Source organism: Pelophylax lessonae (assembly GCF_965119305.1).
Source record: "Pelophylax lessonae genome assembly, chromosome: 4".
In the NCBI taxonomy this organism is placed as follows: Eukaryota; Metazoa; Chordata; class Amphibia; order Anura; family Ranidae; genus Pelophylax; species Pelophylax lessonae.
In genome coordinates this window covers 430,299,749-430,319,132 of record NC_138771.1, presented here as the reverse complement: position 1 = coordinate 430,319,132, position 19,384 = coordinate 430,299,749, and the positions used below count along the sequence as shown (strand labels likewise).

At 38.7% G+C, this 19,384-nt stretch overlaps 2 protein-coding genes across 11 annotated transcripts in view; both read right to left on the bottom strand.

The window, feature by feature from the left end:
• Positions 1-19,384, bottom strand: part of LOC309553369 (protocadherin gamma-C5-like) — a 764,755-nt gene that overhangs the window by 361,963 nt on the left and 383,408 nt on the right. The gene's annotated exons all lie outside the window — the stretch shown is intronic.
• Positions 1,192-3,362, bottom strand: LOC309554614 (protocadherin gamma-C5-like; the record flags this gene model as incomplete). Its single annotated transcript, XM_082256334.1, is given in 4 exon segments — positions 1,192-1,260; positions 1,356-2,716; positions 2,769-2,837; positions 2,840-3,362. Coding segments are annotated over 4 exon segments (2,022 nt in total).

Below are 19,384 nucleotides of genomic sequence, written 5' to 3'. Positions count from 1 at the left end.
GAATATGATACTCTGTATTCATTCACTTAACCTATGAATATGTTCTCTTTCCTGTACTATAGATAGATTGCTGTGTATTAGTTTAGGCCTCCTTGCTAGTTACCAATAAATGTCCTGGCTGGGATTTTAACCGAATACTTCAGTGCTACAAGGCAGAAGTACTTACCACTAAACCACTGTCCTACTAAGATTGTGGTTAGTTTAACAACAAAGATCAGTCAGCGAAGGTAGCATGAAATATTATGTTATATTAAAGCAGAAGTAATGAGCTGGTGACAAAGGCTGAAAGGATGCAGTCCAGGAAATAGATCCGTCTTGACCCACTGGGTCACAACAGTCGATCAAATACCAATGATAATGTAATGATGCAAAGTCTGTTATTTAAACCTTTAAAAAAAAAAAAAAAAACCAAACAGCCTAACACACACACACACAAATATGCTTTTAAAATACAAATATAATGTGCAGTCCATGGCTGATAGAAATTCACACTATACTATAATACTTTTTGTCAGGAAATTGTGAAAAGGTCCATGTATTTACAGCTAACAGTGGCCACTCACGTGTCAAATTTGTATTTTTTTTATATAATCATAATTGTCATTGGTATATGAGAATATTCTGTTTTTCAAAAGTACCAGGCACAAGAATGATATTTTTTGCATTTAATGGAAATCATAATAATAAAAAATAAATAAATAAAAAAACTACTGAATCTTTTATAGGAACAATTTCTTTGCATGCTTTAAACATATATATTGAACATATCTATTTGGTTATGCATAAAAAACCTTTTCAATCGTATAAGAATATAAGATATGTGGAATCCCTCTGTAATTACAATATCACATCTGATATCCTCAAATATCAATTAACAATGTGAGAAAATCCTATAGATTTTAACCATAACTCACCTTACTTGGATCATTTATGCAGGCTGCATCAGAGGACAAGTCAGCATCTTTAACTAGTTCCCGTAGCTGGGGAAAATCCAAAGACTGCAGAAGAGTGGAATCCTGCTGTTGTGGGGCTGGGGGCACATTAGTTAAGTAACATTGCCCTTGTCCTCCTGGAGGAACCATTCTGACCTCCATGTATTTTAAGGTTCCATCTGTGTTCAGGAAAAGAGCTGGCTGACATTGATCTGTAAATGATTTGGATTCAGAGCCACTGAGGTAACAGCAATTGTTGCTATACCCATAGCTTTCCTTCCTCAGACATTTTACCAGTAATATGATCAATGTGACAAGGGAAACTAAACTGATAGCAACAAGAGAAACAATTAAATATAAAGTCATATCTGATGTTGGTTTGGAACTTTTGATAAAATCCCCAGATTTGGGTCTTTCTATTACAACATCATCTGCTATACTGACAAATACTGTGATAGTGGTAGATAATGGGGGATCCCCATGATCAGTGATACAGATGATAAGTTGCTGTTCTGTATTTTCTAATTCATGAAATCCTCGAACAGTCCTGATCTCTCCTGTATGTTTAGACACTTGGAACATTGAAGGACTGCCAGGGTCAATAAGGTCAAAAGCTAACCAGGCATTGTGACCAGAGTCCAGATCCACTGCAGTCAGTTTTGTCACCAGATATCCACTACTTGTAGATTTTGGGATTCTTTCTTGAACAATGAGATCCTCAGAGTGTTCGGGATACAGTAGGGTAGGGGAGTTGTCATTTGTATCCAATATGAATATAAAGACAGGGACAGTAGAAAATAACTTTGGAGATCCAGAATCCTCTACTTTAACTGTGATTTGTAGAGTCTGAATGTGCTCATAGTCAAAGGAACGTTGAGCATATATATCACCAGTATTAGAATTAATGTAAACAAAAGAGGATATAGAGGATCCATCTATCTGGGTCTCTATTATAGAGTAAACCACATCAGAGTTAACACCTTCATCTGCATCAGTAGCAGACACTGTACAAAGAAGAGTCCCTGGGTCACTGTTCTCTTTAATGAAGGCATTATAGGCAGATTGTGTAAATGTTGGTGCATTATCATTAACATCAGAAACCATGAGATTAACAGTTATTTTACTGGACAATGCAGGAGAGCCTAAATCATTAGCTGTCACCTCAATAGTGTGGTGGAATACTTTTTCTCTATCCAAAATCCCATCAGTAACTAATGCATAATGGCTTTTAATATTTCTTAATTTAAATGGACTATTGGGAGATAAGTGAAGCTGTATTTCCCCATTTTTACCAGAATCCTTGTCTACTGCAGTAATAATTCCCAAAACGGTTCCTAGTGGTACATTTTCTGGAATCTCATTTGTCATTGATGTAAAATCTATTTCAGGATAATTGTCATTTACATCTTCTATTTCAATATGAACCAAACAGTCACCTTCCAGTTTAGGAAGCCCTTTGTCTACTGCTTTGATAGATAGTTCATAAAAATTCAGCTCTTCATAATCTACAGATCCACTAATATAAATCTCACCATTTTGTTCATTTAAAGCAAACAGTCTTTTTGCAGATTTAGATGTATGATCATCAAAATAATACTCTATTTCACCGTTTGCTCTTTCATCTGGATCTGTTGCATTTAGCTTTAATATAACAGTATTTAAGAGGATATTCTCTTTTAGACTGATTTTATAAACTGACTGATCAAAGACGGGTGGGTTATCATTAATATCTAACACTTTTATTGTGATATAACAGGATCCTGATCTAGCCGGTTCTCCTCCATCTATAGCAGTGAGAATAAGATTGTGTTCTTGTTTCTCCTCCCTATCTAACACCTTCTCTAATATCAACTGAGGTATAAGAGTGCCATCTATACGATTTTTCACAGATAATGAGAAATAAGGATTTACATTTAACATATACTGACTAACACTATTAACACCAATATCTAGATCCTCTGCTATTTCTAAGGCAAATTTGGTTCCTGGACTTGTCCAGTATTCTGTAATCTCTATAATGCGATCATTAAATGAGAAAGTGGGGGAATTATCATTAATATCAAAAATCTCAGTTTCTATACTATAAAACTCTAAAGGATTTTCAGCTACTACCCTTAAACGCAACACACAGCTCACACTGGGTCCACATAGGGTCTCTCTATCAATCCTGTCATTCACAGTCAAGCCTCCATTTTCCTTATTTACAGTAAAATATTTTTGGTATTTCTCAGATGATAAATGTAATCTGCGTTGAACAATCTCTGCAAGCCTTATGCCAAGATCCTGAGCTACATTTCCTACCCATGTCCCTGGATCAGACTCCTCCACAATAGAATAACGAAGCTGCCCAGAGACCCAGCCCCAGCTACAAAGGAGAAGGGAGAAAGCTACTTGCCATTTCCAACAATGAGAGCAGCGTCCAATGTCCATATCTTAGATAATTACCAGTGTATTTTCTGTAACATAGATCCTTTGTAATCCTAAATGCCTTGTGTTTATGAATGTATCCTTCCAAACTAAAAAATCATTAATTCCATGAAAAGGGAAACACCCATTAAAATCTCATCTCGGAGCTGCAGCCTTTCTTTGTGTGTGAGAAAAAAGATGGGAGGGTGAATCACTGAGCCAGGGGGAGGAGAGAGCAGACCAAGCCTGAGAAATTCAACACTGTATCTCAGTTATGTGAATGGATGACCTCTTCTAGTTAATCTGATTACATACCAGTATTTGTCTTCAGAGCAAATGCATTAATTTAATACATTTAGGTGTTCAGTTTAAGCACTTGCCGACCGCCTCACGACTATTTACTGCGGCAATCAGCCGCTTGCAGGCAAAGTGACGTAGACCTACGTCGCTTGCCCCCGCCGCTCTGGGGCACACTCTTGCGCACCTGTTGATCGGTCCTGCCCAATCAGATACTGGCTGTGTATGTGTAATGTAAACACAGGCACAGAAAAGATGCGCTCTCTCCTCCCCAAATCCTTTTTGGATTCATCGAGAGGAGAGAGCGGATCTGAACTGTGAGTACTGCACCAAGCACACCCACACACACCTAGGCTAGGCACATTTAACTCCAAATCACCCCCAGTTAACCCCTACACCCACTGTCCAAACACACACTGTATACAGTATACAGCATTTTCCTATATACTCGTATAAGTGTGACTTGTGACCAGGTTTAGCGATTGCGGCCCTTCCTTTTATACTTACCCCAATAAAGATTTAATCCCCTGATCCTCCCCCTGATCACCCCCAGTTAACCCCTTCCCCCCTGTCACATTGCACACTAATAAACAGGTAATATAGTGGTTTACTGTATTTTGTATTAGTGTGATTGTGACTTGAGCTAACGCTAGCGAGTTCGTTTCTGTCCCAAGGAGGTTTAGTGTCCCGCCACCCCCCCAATAAAGATGTAACCACCTGATCACCCCCAGTTAACCCCTACACCCCCTGTCACAACACACACTACATACAGTATATAGCAGTTTCCAATATACCTGTATCAGTGTGACTTGTGACCAGGTTTAGCACTTGCGGCCGTTCCTTTTAGGGTTAGGATACCCGCCACCCCCCCAATAAAGATTTAACCCCCTGATCACCCCAGTTAACCCCTTCCCCCCTGTCACATTGCACACTATACACAGGTAATATAGTGTTCTTTTGTATATCTCTGATAGTGTGATTGTGACATTAGTTAGCGACAGCGAGTAAATTTCTGTCCCAAGTAGCTTTAGGGCCACCGACACCCCCCCACCCCCCCAATAAAGATAAACCCCCTGATCACCCCCAGTTAACCCCTTCATTCCCCTGTCACAGTGTCACTTTTATAGTGTACAGTTTTTTTTTCTGATCACTATTATTAGTGCCACAGGTGACATTAGTTAGTGTTAGCATCAGTCTAAGAGAGTGCAGATCCCCGGCGCATAGTTAGAAATAACCCCTTGATTACCACATACACACACATACACACGCATACACTTCCATTACTAGTATAGTGCTTGAACAGATCAATATCTGAACTGATCAGAATCATACTAGCGTCCCCATAGTTTAGGGTTCCCAAAACACTGTGTTTGCATGATCAGCACTGATTTCTGCCAGTACCTGCGTTTAACCCCTCCACCCAGCCACCCCACCCCACCCAGGCAAGTGTAGTAATCAATAGATTACTGTCACTTACAAAAAAAACACAAAACACACAAAACCACTGTGTTAGCAGAGTCAGGCCTGATTCTTGCTAGCATTTGGTAGCGGTTGAAATAGTCCTTGACAACCAGTGCTTTTTTTACCTGTGAGTCACAATACTGTACCAGTAAATTTAGTTGCTAAAATGACCAAACGGCGGTACAGTAGTGCAGAGGCCTACAGTATACTGACCATGTCAGATGAGAGCGATGGGGTAGCCTCACTGGCAGAATCAGGGTCAGTATACAAACCTGAAGAGAGCAGCGGCTCCCTGACAGCTGCGGTGGCGGATGGGTCCCTGTTAGAACCAGGGGTACCCGACCCCATTCTGGAGTTGCTGAGGTGCAGAGATTGCAGCGTGCTCGTATGGAGCAGAGTGTCGGTATTAGTGCCACTTAGCCTTCTGGTGACCTGGCGAGCACCAGCAGCTTAGTATACCCTGGACCTAGTACAACCAGCACTGCAGTAACACTTTGCAACGTGGCGAGTCCAATAAGATGGTGTGGTGGCAAGCACAAGTAGTGGCCCGCAGTCACTGCATATTCGAAGACAGGCCTGTAGAGCCCATAGTGCCCTCCCTGATGCGCTAGCATATCCTGATTGGCAACCACTGATACTACAGCGCCCATACTTCCCCCATTCACTGGCCAACCTGGAATCCACGTGGAAACAGCCAATTTTAGTCCCCTGAATTTTTATGAGCTGTTTTTCATGGAAGATCTTTTCAGATCTATTGTGGACCAAACAAATTTATACACTGGTCAATTCATCGCCGCCAACCCAAATTCGCCCCATGCCAGACAATTCGGCTGGAAACCTGTAACGGTTTTCGAGTTTAAGATGTTTCTGGGCCTTTCCCTCACTATGGGCATAACCAAAAAGAGTGAATTGCAGCTATATTGGTCCACTAGCCCACTTCACCATATGTGCATGTACTCTGCCTCCATGTCCAGGGCAAGATACAAGCAAATTCTGCAATTTATGCATTTCAACGACAATTAAATTTGTCGTCCTCGGGGAGACCCTTAATATGATCGGCTCCACAAAATTTGGCCCCTCGTAGACCACTTCAATCAGCGGTTTGCAGCCTCGTTTACCCCCCAACATGTTGTCTGCATTGATGAGTCCCTGATTAAGTTTACTGGCCGCCTTGCTATGAAACAGTATCTCCCCAGCAAGCGTGCCAGATACGGGGTCAAGCTGTAAAAGCTGTGTGACAGGGCCACAGGCTATACAGTTAGTTTCCAGGTTTACGAGGGAAAAGATAGCTCTGTGGAGCCCCTCAACTGCCCAGACTACATAAAGAGCAGCGGCAATATAGTTTGGGACTTGGTGTCACCCTTATCCGGAAAGGGGTACCATTTGTACGTGGACAATTTTTACACAAGCGTGCCACTATTTAGTCACCAGCTCGAATTACAAATTGGCGCATGTGGCACTGTGCGACCTAATTGCCGGGCTTCCCCCAATGGCTTGTAGATTCCCGTCTTAGTCAGGGGATGTGAGCCTGCTTGAAAACGGACAAATTGCTTGCAGTGAAGTGGAGGGATACACGGAATGTTTTCGTTCTGTCCTCCCTTCACTCAGGCACGACGGTCCAAATTACTACGGCAACTCGCGTTTTGGAGAAACCCCTCTGTGTCCACGACTGTAACCTTAATATGGGAGGGGTGGACCTTAACGACCAGCTTTTGGTGCCGTACTTAGTTGCCTGTAAAGCCAGACACTGGTACAAAAAAGTGTCTGTTTATTTATTTCAATTGGCTATGCTGAACGCCTTTGTGCTATACAAAACGTCAGGACGAACCGGATCCTTCCAAGAATTCCAGGAAGAGATCATCAATGCCTACCTGTACCCAGGAGGTGTTCCTGCACAACTTCCCTTCCAGATGCAGTGAGCCAGCTGCATGAGAGGCATTTTTCCCATGTCCTCCCGAGTACCCCTACCCAAAGATACCCCCAAAGAAGATGTTGTGTCTGTCGCAGGCGTGTATTTACGAGTGACACCTGTTATTATTGTCCCACCTGTTCTGACCAATCTGGTCTCTGCATCAGGGAATGTTTTGAGCGCTACCACACACTAGTGGAGTATTAGTGTAGGGTACAACACGACATAGTGTAGGGCACACTAACACAGGGTCTCGAAAGATGTCCGATGGCTATCGACATTTTGAGAGACCCTAACCTGGAAAGTTGCAGTTCAGAAAAAAAGTGTAAAAAACAAAAAATGTTTTAAAAAGTTACAAAAAAAAAACAAAACAAATATAAAATAAAAAAGGCAAAAACAGTTGTCGTCTCAGTTATTTTTATGTTCGTCTACTCTTCCTACTGTTCTTTTACTGTACTTTGTTTTTCATTCTTTTGTTAACCTGTTTGCCTTGCAAGTACTCATCGGCTGCCACACTGATTTTATATATTCTGACACAAACAGCGTTTGCTCTCAGCATATATGGATACCTCTGATGGCAGCGCTGTGGTAGGTTGATTTCACCACTGCAGTTAAAATACCTTTAGGTATACATGGAATATTGTCATGTATACCTGCCATTAAATAAGTGGGTTTGGATGTTTGGGCGGGTAATGGTGTGTATACTATACAATTTTCCTGCGGAGATTTCTGTTAGGTTATCTTTTTTTCGTTCATTCAGCCCACAGGCTGCATGAAAAAAAAAAAAAAAAAACCTACACTATATGCCAAACCAGCAATGTACTGGTACGTTGCTGGACTTTGAGTGGTTATAACAGGATGATGCCTGCAGATTTAGGCATTATCTTGGTATCATTTTTTACAGCCAGTGGTTGGCTTACATGTAAACGCAATCCTAGCAGATAATTGGCCGCTAGACTGCTTTTATATGCAGTGGGAGGGGACTCCCCCCCTCCCGTCGCCTTCCGCATTTTTTATCGGGCTCTCCTGTCCCACCGGTTAACCTGAGAGTGCAGCCGGTGGTTCAATTATCTAACCATAGAGCTGATTGGAGACAAGAATGGCTCGAATCATCTCTATGGCCTAAGATACCGGAAGCTATGAGCATTTCATGACTTCTGTTTCTGCAGAAATAAACAGCGCCATTGGGAAATTGCTGTGGTTAGATGCGTTAAGGTCAAAGGAGAGATCTAGAGTCTAAAAGACCCCAATTTAAAAAAAAAGAGTACCTGTCACTACAAATAGCTATCATAGGGGAGATTTAAATTCACTGTGATAACAATAAAAATGATTAAAAAAAAATGAAAGGTGTCAAAATAACATAAAAAAGCAAAATAAATAAAAAAAATCAAGCCCCCCCTGTCCCCCCATGCTTGCACGCAAAGGCGCACGCAAGCATTGGTCTAGTCTCATATGTAAACCGCAATTGCAGCATGCATGTGAGGTAACACCACAAACGCCAGGTTGAGGGCAGTAATTCTTGCAGTAGACCTCCTCTGTAAGTCTAAAGTGGTAACCTGTAAAGACTTTTAAAGTCTTTTAAAAATGTACGTAGTTTGTTCCCGCTGCACAGGCGTGCGCAATTTTTAAAGCATGTCATGTTTGGTATCTATGTACTCAGCATAAGATTATCTTTTAAATTTTACCAAACAATTTGGAATTATATAGTGTATTTGTGCATTCAATTTAAAAAAATAGTGTGCAAATACCATGTAACAAAAAAATTTAGCAACATCCACCATTTTGTTCTGTAGGGCCTTTGCTTTAGAAAATATATAATGTTTGTGGGTTCAAAATAATTTTCTAGTAAAAAAAAAATATCATGTAAACAAAAAGTCACAGAAAAGGCTTGGTTTTCAAGTGGTTAGAAGAGTGGGAGATGTGTGGCTAAGATTGAGCATAAAATACCAGGACAGTTCAAACAACCCCCAAATGACCTCTTTTTGAAAGTAGACACCCAAAGCTATTTGCTGAGAGGCATATTGAGTCCATGGAGTATTTTAGATTTTGTCCTAAGTTTCGGGAAGGTGACAATTTGATTTTTTTTTGTTTTTTTTACACAAAGTTGTCACTAAATGATATATTGCTCATGCATGCCATGGTTATATGTGAAATAACTCCCCAAAATACATTCTGCTGCTTCTCCTGAGTACAGGGATACCCCATGTGTGAGACTTTTTGGCAGTTTAGCCCCATACAGGACCCCAAAAACCAATCACCGCCTTCAGGCTTTCTAAGGGCATAAATTGTTGATTTCACTCCTTACTACCTATCGCAGTTTTGAAGGCCATGAAATGCCAGGATAGCACAACCCCACCCCCCAAATGACCCCATTTTACAAAGTAGACACTCTAAGCTATTTGCTGAGAGGCATGGTGAGGCATGGTATTTTGCAGCTCTCATTTATTTTGGAAAATGAAGAAAAAAAAAGGAATAATGCATTTTTCCCCTCTTTTTTCAATTTCCAAAACTTTCTGACAAAAAGTGAGATCTGCAAGACACTCAACATGCCTCTCTGCAAATAGCTTAGGGTGTCTACTTTCCAAAAAGGGGTCATTTGGGTGGGGGGGGTTGTGCTGTCTTGGCATTTCATTGCCTCCCAAACTGTGATAGGTAGTCAGGAGTGAAATCAACAATTTACGCCCTTGGAAAGCCTGAAGGTGGTGATTGGTATTCGGGGTCCTGTACTCGGCTAGACTGCAAAAAAGTCTCACACATGGGGTATCCCCATACTCAGGAGAAGCCGCAGAATGTATTTTGGGGTGTCATTTCACATATACCCATGGCATGTGTGAACAATATATCATTTAGTGAAAACTTTGGGTAAAAAAAAAAAATAATAATGATAATTTTCCCGGAACTTGTGGCAAAATATAAAATATTCCATGGACTCACCATGCCCTTTCAGCAAATAGCTTGGAGTGTCTACTTTGCAAAATGGGGTTATTTGGGGGGGGTTTGTGGTATCTTGACATTTCAGGGCCTCCTAAACCGTGATAGGTAGTGAGAAAATGCAATGAAAAATGTGCGCCCTTTGAATTCTGAAGGTGGTGATTGGTTTTTGGGGTCCCGTACACAGCTAGGCTCCCAAAAAGTTTCACATATGTGGTATCCCTGTACTCAGGAGAAGCAGAAGAATATATTTTTGGGTGTAATTACACATATACCCATGGCATGCGTGAGCAATATATCATTTCAATGACAACTTTTTTTGTCATTTTTCAAACACCTGTGACAAAAAAATTAAATATTCAATGAGCTCAAATTCCTTAGGATGTCTACTTTCCAAAAAGTGGTAATTTGGGGGGTTTTGTACTGCCCTGCCATTTTAGCACTTCATGAAATGAGATAGGCAGCCAGAAAGTAAAAGCTGCATAAATTCCAGTATTTACACCATAGTTTGTAGATGCTATAACTTTTGCGCAAACCAATAAAAATACGCTCATTGAGATTTTTTTTGTCAAAAACATGTGGCTAAATACATTTTGGCCAAAATATATGCCACACATTGAGTATATTGGATACTTTCGAAAAGACAAATTTGAAAATGTCATTTTTTTCTCAAAATTTCTGCTCTTTTTTTTATTAATATCGCAAAAAATAAAAAGCGCAGAGGTGATCAAATACCACCAAAAGAAAGCTCTGTTTGTAGGAAAAAAAGGACGTAAATTTGGTTTGGGTACAGCATTGCATGACCACGCAATTGTTAGTTAAAGTCATGCAGTGCCAAGTTCAAATAAGGGGCCTGGTCTTTGAGCAGCCAAATCCTCCGGGGCTTAAGTGGTTAAGTATACTATATTTTTGTGATATAAAGGCAATGGTTCTTTGGTTGATTTATGACTCCCAATAACTATGCAATATGTTTTAATAACAAAAAGAATTTAGAATTAATGCACATTTTTTTGTGCATAATTTTTCCAAATACCTAATTAATAGTTATTATTATACTTTTTTTGCTAAAATGAATATTTTGAAATGAAATAAAAACAAAAATCCTATTATGGGGAACTGATGGGGTTGTATGGTGAAGATGTGGTATGTACAGTATATACTTTTTGAAGATACCACCAATTTCCCATAATATGATTTTTTCATTTTTTTTCCTCACCTTTTCGCACCTCCTTTTATTCTTACTGGTGGTGTGGTTGGTGGTCCCCAGATCCTTGATCCCATGATTGGTGATAGTATAATAAAGGTATTTTCTATTAACAAAAATATGCATTGATGTTCTAAAATATTTTTTTGAATAAAGACTGGGTGTCTTTTAATAGTTTCACAGAACCAGATGTGGAACATTGTGACCCATTAAACACCACTATTCCCCCCTGCCAGAGACATTTTAAACCTACAATTTATTTAGTTCTAACAACAGTAAAGGAAACAAATGGTATATAATTGGGTGGGATGAACAATGATAAGCTGTGAAACAAACTTTTAAAAAGTTTTTTTGATGTATTATATTTTTGTATAAAAATCCAGGTTGGGCGAAGTCATTATTTTAAGTTTTTATATTATTTAAATAAATTAAAGCAAATTTTACATATTGCTATATCAAGCACTGTTAAAGTTCCTTGATTTGTGGATTTTGTTGTTGGTGACTTTTTTGTTTTAATCATGCTACCATCCTATTAGGGCAGTGATGGCGAACCTTGGCTCTCCAGATGTTTTGGAACTGCATTTCCCATGATGCTCACCTACACTGCAGAGAGCAGGAGCATCATGGGAAATGTAGTTCCAAAACATCTGGAGAGCCAAGGTTCGCCATCACTGCCCTAATAGGATGGTAGCATTGTTCTGTACATTACATTTTAGAAAATCCCTTTAAATTGTAATAGGCTTAACCCTTAATGACACTAGTCTCCTGCATTAGTGAATACAAATATATTTCCTTGAAATAGAGTGACAGGGCAACCTTCATAGATATGTTTTGACCTGAAAAAACACTCTTTTTCAATGAAAAAACAGTAATGAACTAACTGTGTCTTATGCTTACATATCACAAAATAAATGTAGTGGAGTTTCTCTTTGCTCACGTTGTTTAGCTGTGGGTGCATGCTCCCTTAATTCCTTCAATCCTTTAGGTTACCACAAGCCGATTGGCTCCTTTACATGCCCAGGTGATATAAGCTTCCCTGATTCCAACCCTTGCCAGTCCTGAGAGACCACACAAGCTGTCTAGCTCTCAACCTTTTGAACCAGCATGAGGGCAATTAGTATGAAGCACAAAAGCACATAGCTTCAGCAGAAGACCTAATCACTACAGAGGGCACTGCTTCAACTGTCTCCTGAGCTTCCAATAGGGTGGCCCTTTTCCTACAGCCAGTCACATGAGTGTCCAGATGAGGCAGTCTCCATGTCACTTGCCTGTGGTAAATGTCTAGGGAAACCTCCAGCCATCCACCTGGACTATTATAGACAGTCTACCTCTTTGTGAGAGGAGTGTTGCTCCAAGGGAAACACAAGCAGTTATTTGTACTTTACTGTTCTTGTAGAGTTTCTATGTGTCTCATAGACAGTGCTATGTTGCCACCTACTGCCCTTTTGGGAAACCAATCATATGGCATCCATACTGTTGTATTAGTTGCATTGCCAATTATTAATAATTCTGTGCTTATTGGATACACCCATTACTATATTGTTTGCATTGTCAATTTATCTTACATTCATTCAGTTAACCTCTAGGTGCCCATTGCTGCTTGTTCATTTGGTTGACTCTACATTACACTAATTATGTTAGAGTATGCTACATTCCTAAACTTCTACAAGACAACTGACGTTCATAAGACAATTATTCTAAAATATACTAACACCTGCAAATATGTTTAAATTATTTTAGAATCTGCATATGTACCCCTACATATATATTCATATTTGCATGTGTTTCAAAGGAAATTGCACTACACAGTTGATTTTTTTAAAAAGGTAAAATATACAGCATACCAGCTACACTTACATTTCTGTATTTGTGGGTTTTTTTTACCATCCTGTTATGGTCCTTAAAGTAAAATTAAATGTAAAAAATTAAAAACAAATTGAGAACAGGCAACCTTATAATGCAGAAGAGACAAGCAAAGTCTCTTCTGCAATAAATTACAAGTACCTGCCTAGTTGCAGTTATTTGTGGAATATATACTGAGCTGCAAATGCGAGTGGCAGAGTGCTCGGATGACTGCACTCCTGCTTATTCGTGAGTAATGTCATCCTGTGTTGATCAATCAAAATTGAAGCAGACCAGCACCTAGAAGAATCTGTGAAAAAGATGTAGATGCTGGTGAAGGACTTTGCGGGTGTAGGATCATTGAAACTAAGTTAAGTATTTGTGCCTTTAGTTCTGCTTTAAGCTTGTGGATAGGATTGTAATTTAAAAGATAACGCTTTGCTTCAACTGAAAGCTCATAACAGAATGATGGCAAAAACTCTGAGATGCCAAATCATTAGTATAAAATATGGGAAATAGTCCATAACCACTAAGTTCTGGAATTAAAAATACTTGAAACTTGCAACCAAAACTTTGCTTGGATCATTTAGACAGCTTATATTTGGGAGGTGTCAGTGTATTTAACTAGTTCCAATATAAAGAGACTGCAGAAAGCAGAATCCCACTGTTGTGATGCTGGGGACACATTCACTTGGTAACATTGCCGTTGTCCTCCTGAAGGAAGCATCCTGATTTTTACATATTTCAGGGTTCTGTCTGTGGTAAAATATAATGTATAGCTCTTTTTTTAAAGACCTTACATGTTATGGCAGTTAGCAGCATTGGTTCTTCTTAAATAGTAAGCATTACTGTATATCATAAACATGATCAAGTTAGTATGTACTTGCAAGTTCTTAAAACAAAAAATGTGAGAGAGACATACATTTTTAGGTTGTAGCTTAATCTTCCTAAGAACACAAAACTATAATGGTTGCAGTAATGATTTACTAAAGCTTGTTTTTCAAAATAGGCACAACAAAACTAAAGAGTAAAAAAAATAAAAAAAAATAATAAAAGACAGAAAGAAAACAGTTTTTTCTCACCTTGATGCTTGCATCATTCAAACAACTTGCATCTGATGCGCTATCACTGTCTTTTACCAAATCCTTTAACTGAGGAAAATCTAGAGACTGCAGAAAAGCAGAACCCCTCTGTTGTGGGGCTGGGGGCACATTAGCTGTGTAACATCCCTGTCCTCCTGAAGGAACCATCCTGACCTCCATGCCATGTATTTTAGGGTTCCATCTGTGTTCAGGAAAAGAGCTGGCTGATGCTGATCCATGCATGATTTGGTTTCTGATCCATTAAGATAAAAAGAGCAGCTGCTATAACTATAACTTTTCAACAGTAATAAAATTAAAAGTGACAAGGGAAACTAAACTAATAGCCACAAGGGAAACAACTAAATATAATGTCATATCTGATATTGGCTTAGAATGTAAGAGAAAATCTCCAGATTGTGGTCTCTTTCCCATGACAACCTCATTCACTATGTATAGTATAGCATGTATATCGCCAGTTTCAGAATTAATGTAAACAAAAGAAGATACAGAGGATCCATCTATCTGGGTCTCTATTATAGAGTAAACCAAATCAGAGTTAACCCCCTCATCTGCCTCAGTAGCAGACACTGTAGATAGAAGAGTTCCTGGGTCACTGTTTTCCTTCATAAAAGCATTTTAAATAGATTGTGTAAAAGTTGGTGCAATATCATTAACATCAGAAACCCTAAGAATAACAGTCTGGACAGAGACAGACAGCCCAAATCAGTGGCTGTTACCTCTATAGTAAATTTAGAAATATTTTTCCTATGTAAAATCCCATCAGTGACCAGCGAATATTGATTTTTAAGATTTCTGATTTTAAATGGAATATTCTGAGTTATGTAAATTTGTATTTCCCCGTTTTTTCCCTAAATCATAGTCTCTAAAGTTAATATCACCCAATACTGTTCCCATTGGAACATCTTCCTGGAATCTCATTTGTCTGGGGTGCAAAACTAATTTCAGGATAATTGTCATTTACATCTTCTATTGTTACTTGAACCATACAGCTACCTTCCAGTTTAGGAAGTCCTTTGTCTACTGCTTTGGATGCTCATAAAGATTTACCTCTTCATACTCTACAGATGTATTAATGTAAATTTCACCAATTTGCTTATTTAAAGCAAACAGCCTTTTTGCAGATTTAGATGTGTGATTGTCATAATAATATTCTATTTCTCCATTTGCTTTCTTATCTGGATCTGTTGCATTTAATTTTATTATAACAGTATTTAAGGGGATATTCTCCTTCAAGCTTACTTTATAAACTGGCTGATCAAAGACTGGTGGATTGTCATTAATGTCTAATACTGTGTCTAATACTGTGTAGCCAAGCTGGGACTACTATATATATGTATAGATGTCATATAAATACATATATTCAAGTTATCATCATAATGCAACTAGAGTGCTCCTTTAAGAGTTTTACAAGAATAACTGGCTTTCCCCGGAAATAGATGGATTGGATTGTGGGAGATGTAGTTTGGTGTGGACGGCAGATTATTATATGGATGGCAGGAGGAGAGCGGAGCCCATCCTCAGCAGTGTGGAGGCTGGTAGTCACAGGGAGATGACAGATCCAGTTGAGCTGAGTACAGAGCGGGTGAAGCTGAACTAACTAATCGGAACACAGCTATATTATTTATAAGCAAATTTTTTAAAAATTTTGGATAAAGTAAGGGAGGGTTATAAAATATTTGCTATTCTGATATTTTAAATGTTATTTACAATGAAACAACCCTGCACATTTAAAACTCAAATCCTGAGTTACATTCCCCACAACAGCCCCTAGAACAGACTCCTCCACGATAGAAGAACGACTTTGCCAAGAGACCCAGCACCAGATGTGTATATTCGAAATACAGACATTTAGACTGCATTAGCAAAAAAATGTCTTTTGATTCAATGTATACAATTTGTATAATTATCAGTAATGTGTCATAATATCAACATATATTTAAATTGTAGGCAAGCAGAGGAGCTGTGACTAACCATAAATCGTAATAATGTGTAAATGTATCATTGCATTTCCTTGCACCGATTAATTTTAAATTCAAATTAAACAAATAACTCAGTAACCATAAGACATTGGATTAATATTCAAGAATCATTGTTGAGCTACCATACAAATTATTTGGGTGATAAAATGTAAATAACAAGTTTGGGTTGGGTACTAGAAAATAAATATATGCAACATCTATAAAACAGTTTCTGTGTGATAGCCAAGTTAAATGCAGATCAGTAGAAGTGTTATATGACATTGACATATTTTGGGTTTAGTAAGGTTAGAATGTCAGCGAAAGAAATTTGAGTTACACTACAACACCTGGTGTTAGCACATAAACTCGCCAAGCAGTTTAGATTATTATATACTAAACTGTGGCCATACAAGGATGCTCATAGTTAGCAACATATTCAGATAGGCTGTGGCATTCAATTGATGATTGCTTGGTTTTAATTAGACCAAACTGTAACAAAAAGCAATTTCCCACACCATTGCACGCCTGGACTGTTGACAAAAGACTGGTTGGATCCAAGGTCTGTGCTGGTAAAGTAAAACTTTGACCATCTGTGTGCCTCAGCAGAAATAAACATTCATCCAAGCATTGTTCTGACATTGTTCCAGTGTTCAACTGGCCAGTTTTGGTAAGCCTTGGCCTACTGCAGCCTTAGCTTTTTGTTCTTGGCTAACAGGAGTGGAACCAAAAAATAGTCTTCTATTAGTGTAATTAATTTATATTTAATGTTTTTTGCAACATTCTATAAACCCTATAAATTGTTGTGTGTGAATATCTTAGATCAGTCATTATATCAATACTCAAACTAGCCTGACTGACACCAACAATCATACTCAGTAATGCCATGGCCAAAATCTCTGAGATCACATTTTTTCCCCATTCTGGTGTTTGTCATGATTCTGAACATTAACCTAGCCTCCTGACATGCAACTACATGATTTTATTTACTGTGTTGCTGTTATATGGTTGTATTCATTGAGATATGGAGTCACCCTTTTGTGTGTGTCCCAAGCTGACTTTAGGACGCTGCCTGCACTGACATGCACAGACAGCAGAAGAGGACTGAACGGGGCACGCAAGTGCAGTGGAACATGCAGTATGAAAGTTGCAGTTTCAAGGAGGAGAATCAGGGGACTTTCTGCAGGAAGCAAGCTGGAAGCCGTAGAATCTAAACATACTAGGTTTTAAGGGTTTCTGGACTCTTTTAAAGTAAACAATCTGTGTCCTATGTTCAACTATCCAATACAAATGTAATTAGGATAAAAACATTGAGGCTTTACTACTGTAAACTGTGAAGGCATGATGTCATACATTCTGAAAAATAGATGTAGGTTTTACATACACTTTAAGCAACAGATTGGTATTTTTATGAGGAATTCATTTTTTAACTCCTTCCCAAGGCTAGATTTATACTTCCTGCCAACCTAGCCAATGGTCTTGTACCACATTGCACTTACCCAAGTTAACTGTCTAGCTTTAGTATCACCAAACAAGATCAGATATCCTAGCCACACAAGGCAAACCAAGCCTGGGAATGAGTTTATCCATTTTGCATCAGTTTACCTAGACCAATGACTAGAAGATTAGGACAAGCTGTTCCTCTACTCTGATAGCAGTTAAGTTCAGACTGTGCACAAACAGAAATAATGAGCACCCACCATGGTTGCTTTGGCAGCCAGGATGGTATACTGAAGCAATTGAAAAAACATGGACATAGGGGATGGTGTTAGTATCAATGGACAATATGCTGTCTTAATTTTGGATTACCAGGCTGGTATCTCAGGGGATGAATAGAATGATGACAATTCTATACAGGCTGGCTAGCTCCAGCAGAGTGACGCATATTAGAGAATATACACTATGTGTGTAAGGTTAAGAAATAATAACAATGTTTGTTTTGACCATTAGGCCATCCTTGTATCATGAGACCTGTTTACTGAAGAGGCCTTTATGACTCGTAAAGGCTGTTGCTGTCATGTTTTAGTGTCCACTGTTAGAACTGTACTTAAAAAGTTTAAAATAAAATATGGGTTTGTTTTAAAAACACTAAAAGATGATATGACCCTCTTAAGATCTATTTATCACATAGCAGCAGAGACAATGTACACTGACAGCACATATTTGATTTGAAATTATTTGCTTTCTTGTATAATGAGCTTGGTTTGCATACAGTAGCATCCCATCAATCTGATTAATTTAATATTAAAAAAAAATAAAAAAATTTCAGGTAGCTTCAGCAGCGAAACATGATTTTTTCATTAAACAGTAAGAACGGCGGATAGAAATTGGCAAGTACTTCAATGTGGCTGTGCAAAACATGCTTGCCACTGACCAATTTCTATTAAGCTCTCATTAAGAATTAAGAAACTGCAGATAACAAATCAGTATAAAATTAGCCATCACCAGGATTTTTTTAAGGGAGAATTGGCCAACATATAGTAATGAAAAAAAAAAAAAAGTACGTGCACATGCTTTACTACAAGAATTAAGAAACTGCAGAAAACACAGCAGTGTAAAATTGGTCAGCAGCAGGACAATTTTAACCCTACACTCCTCTTTTAGCTAGGCCATTTTTGCAATTTTCCATTGCTTTATTATTTTTCCCTTACAGCTTTCAGAGTTTGTAAAGACACATCCTCCAAGTCATACATTTTCTGAAAGCACATGACCTGTAGAATAAAAAGAAGGCGTTACTGATGTTATATTGGGGACATATGAATGGGATCATTGGCTATATTGTAAAGGGTGATGGGTTATTTGATTATTATTGATTGATATAAGTTTGCATCATCTCAGTAAGGTGGTTTCACCCCGGGGTCTCACTTTGGGGCATCCACTTCCCCCTCATAGAAACACCAGCCTTTTGGTAGGTTTTGTTGAATTTCTTTTTGGAAAAATTCAATTTTCCATTGTTTCTTGTTTTTTTCACATAGTCTTTATAGCTCAACTACCCGTTTTGTATATCCTGGTCCTTGAGTAGTTCAGGTTCCAGAGAGAGTTATCTCTCTCCTTCCCCTCCCCCTCCCCCTCTTTTTCTTTTTGGATTTTTAGCTTTTTCCATGTTCATCCTGCCCTCCAAAATGTTGTTCCTACAATGTGGATGGGCAAAATATTAAATCAAAAAGACGTCCAATTTTTATGCCCTTCATAAATCTTGCTCTCTTCCAAGAGATCCATTTTTGAACAGATTGTATTCCTGCATGTTCCCAAACGTATTATTCCAGGTGGCTACACAGCACTGTGTCCTCTTCTAAGGCAATGGGTGTCTCCATCGCCATCCATAAGCATTTAGCAATACACCT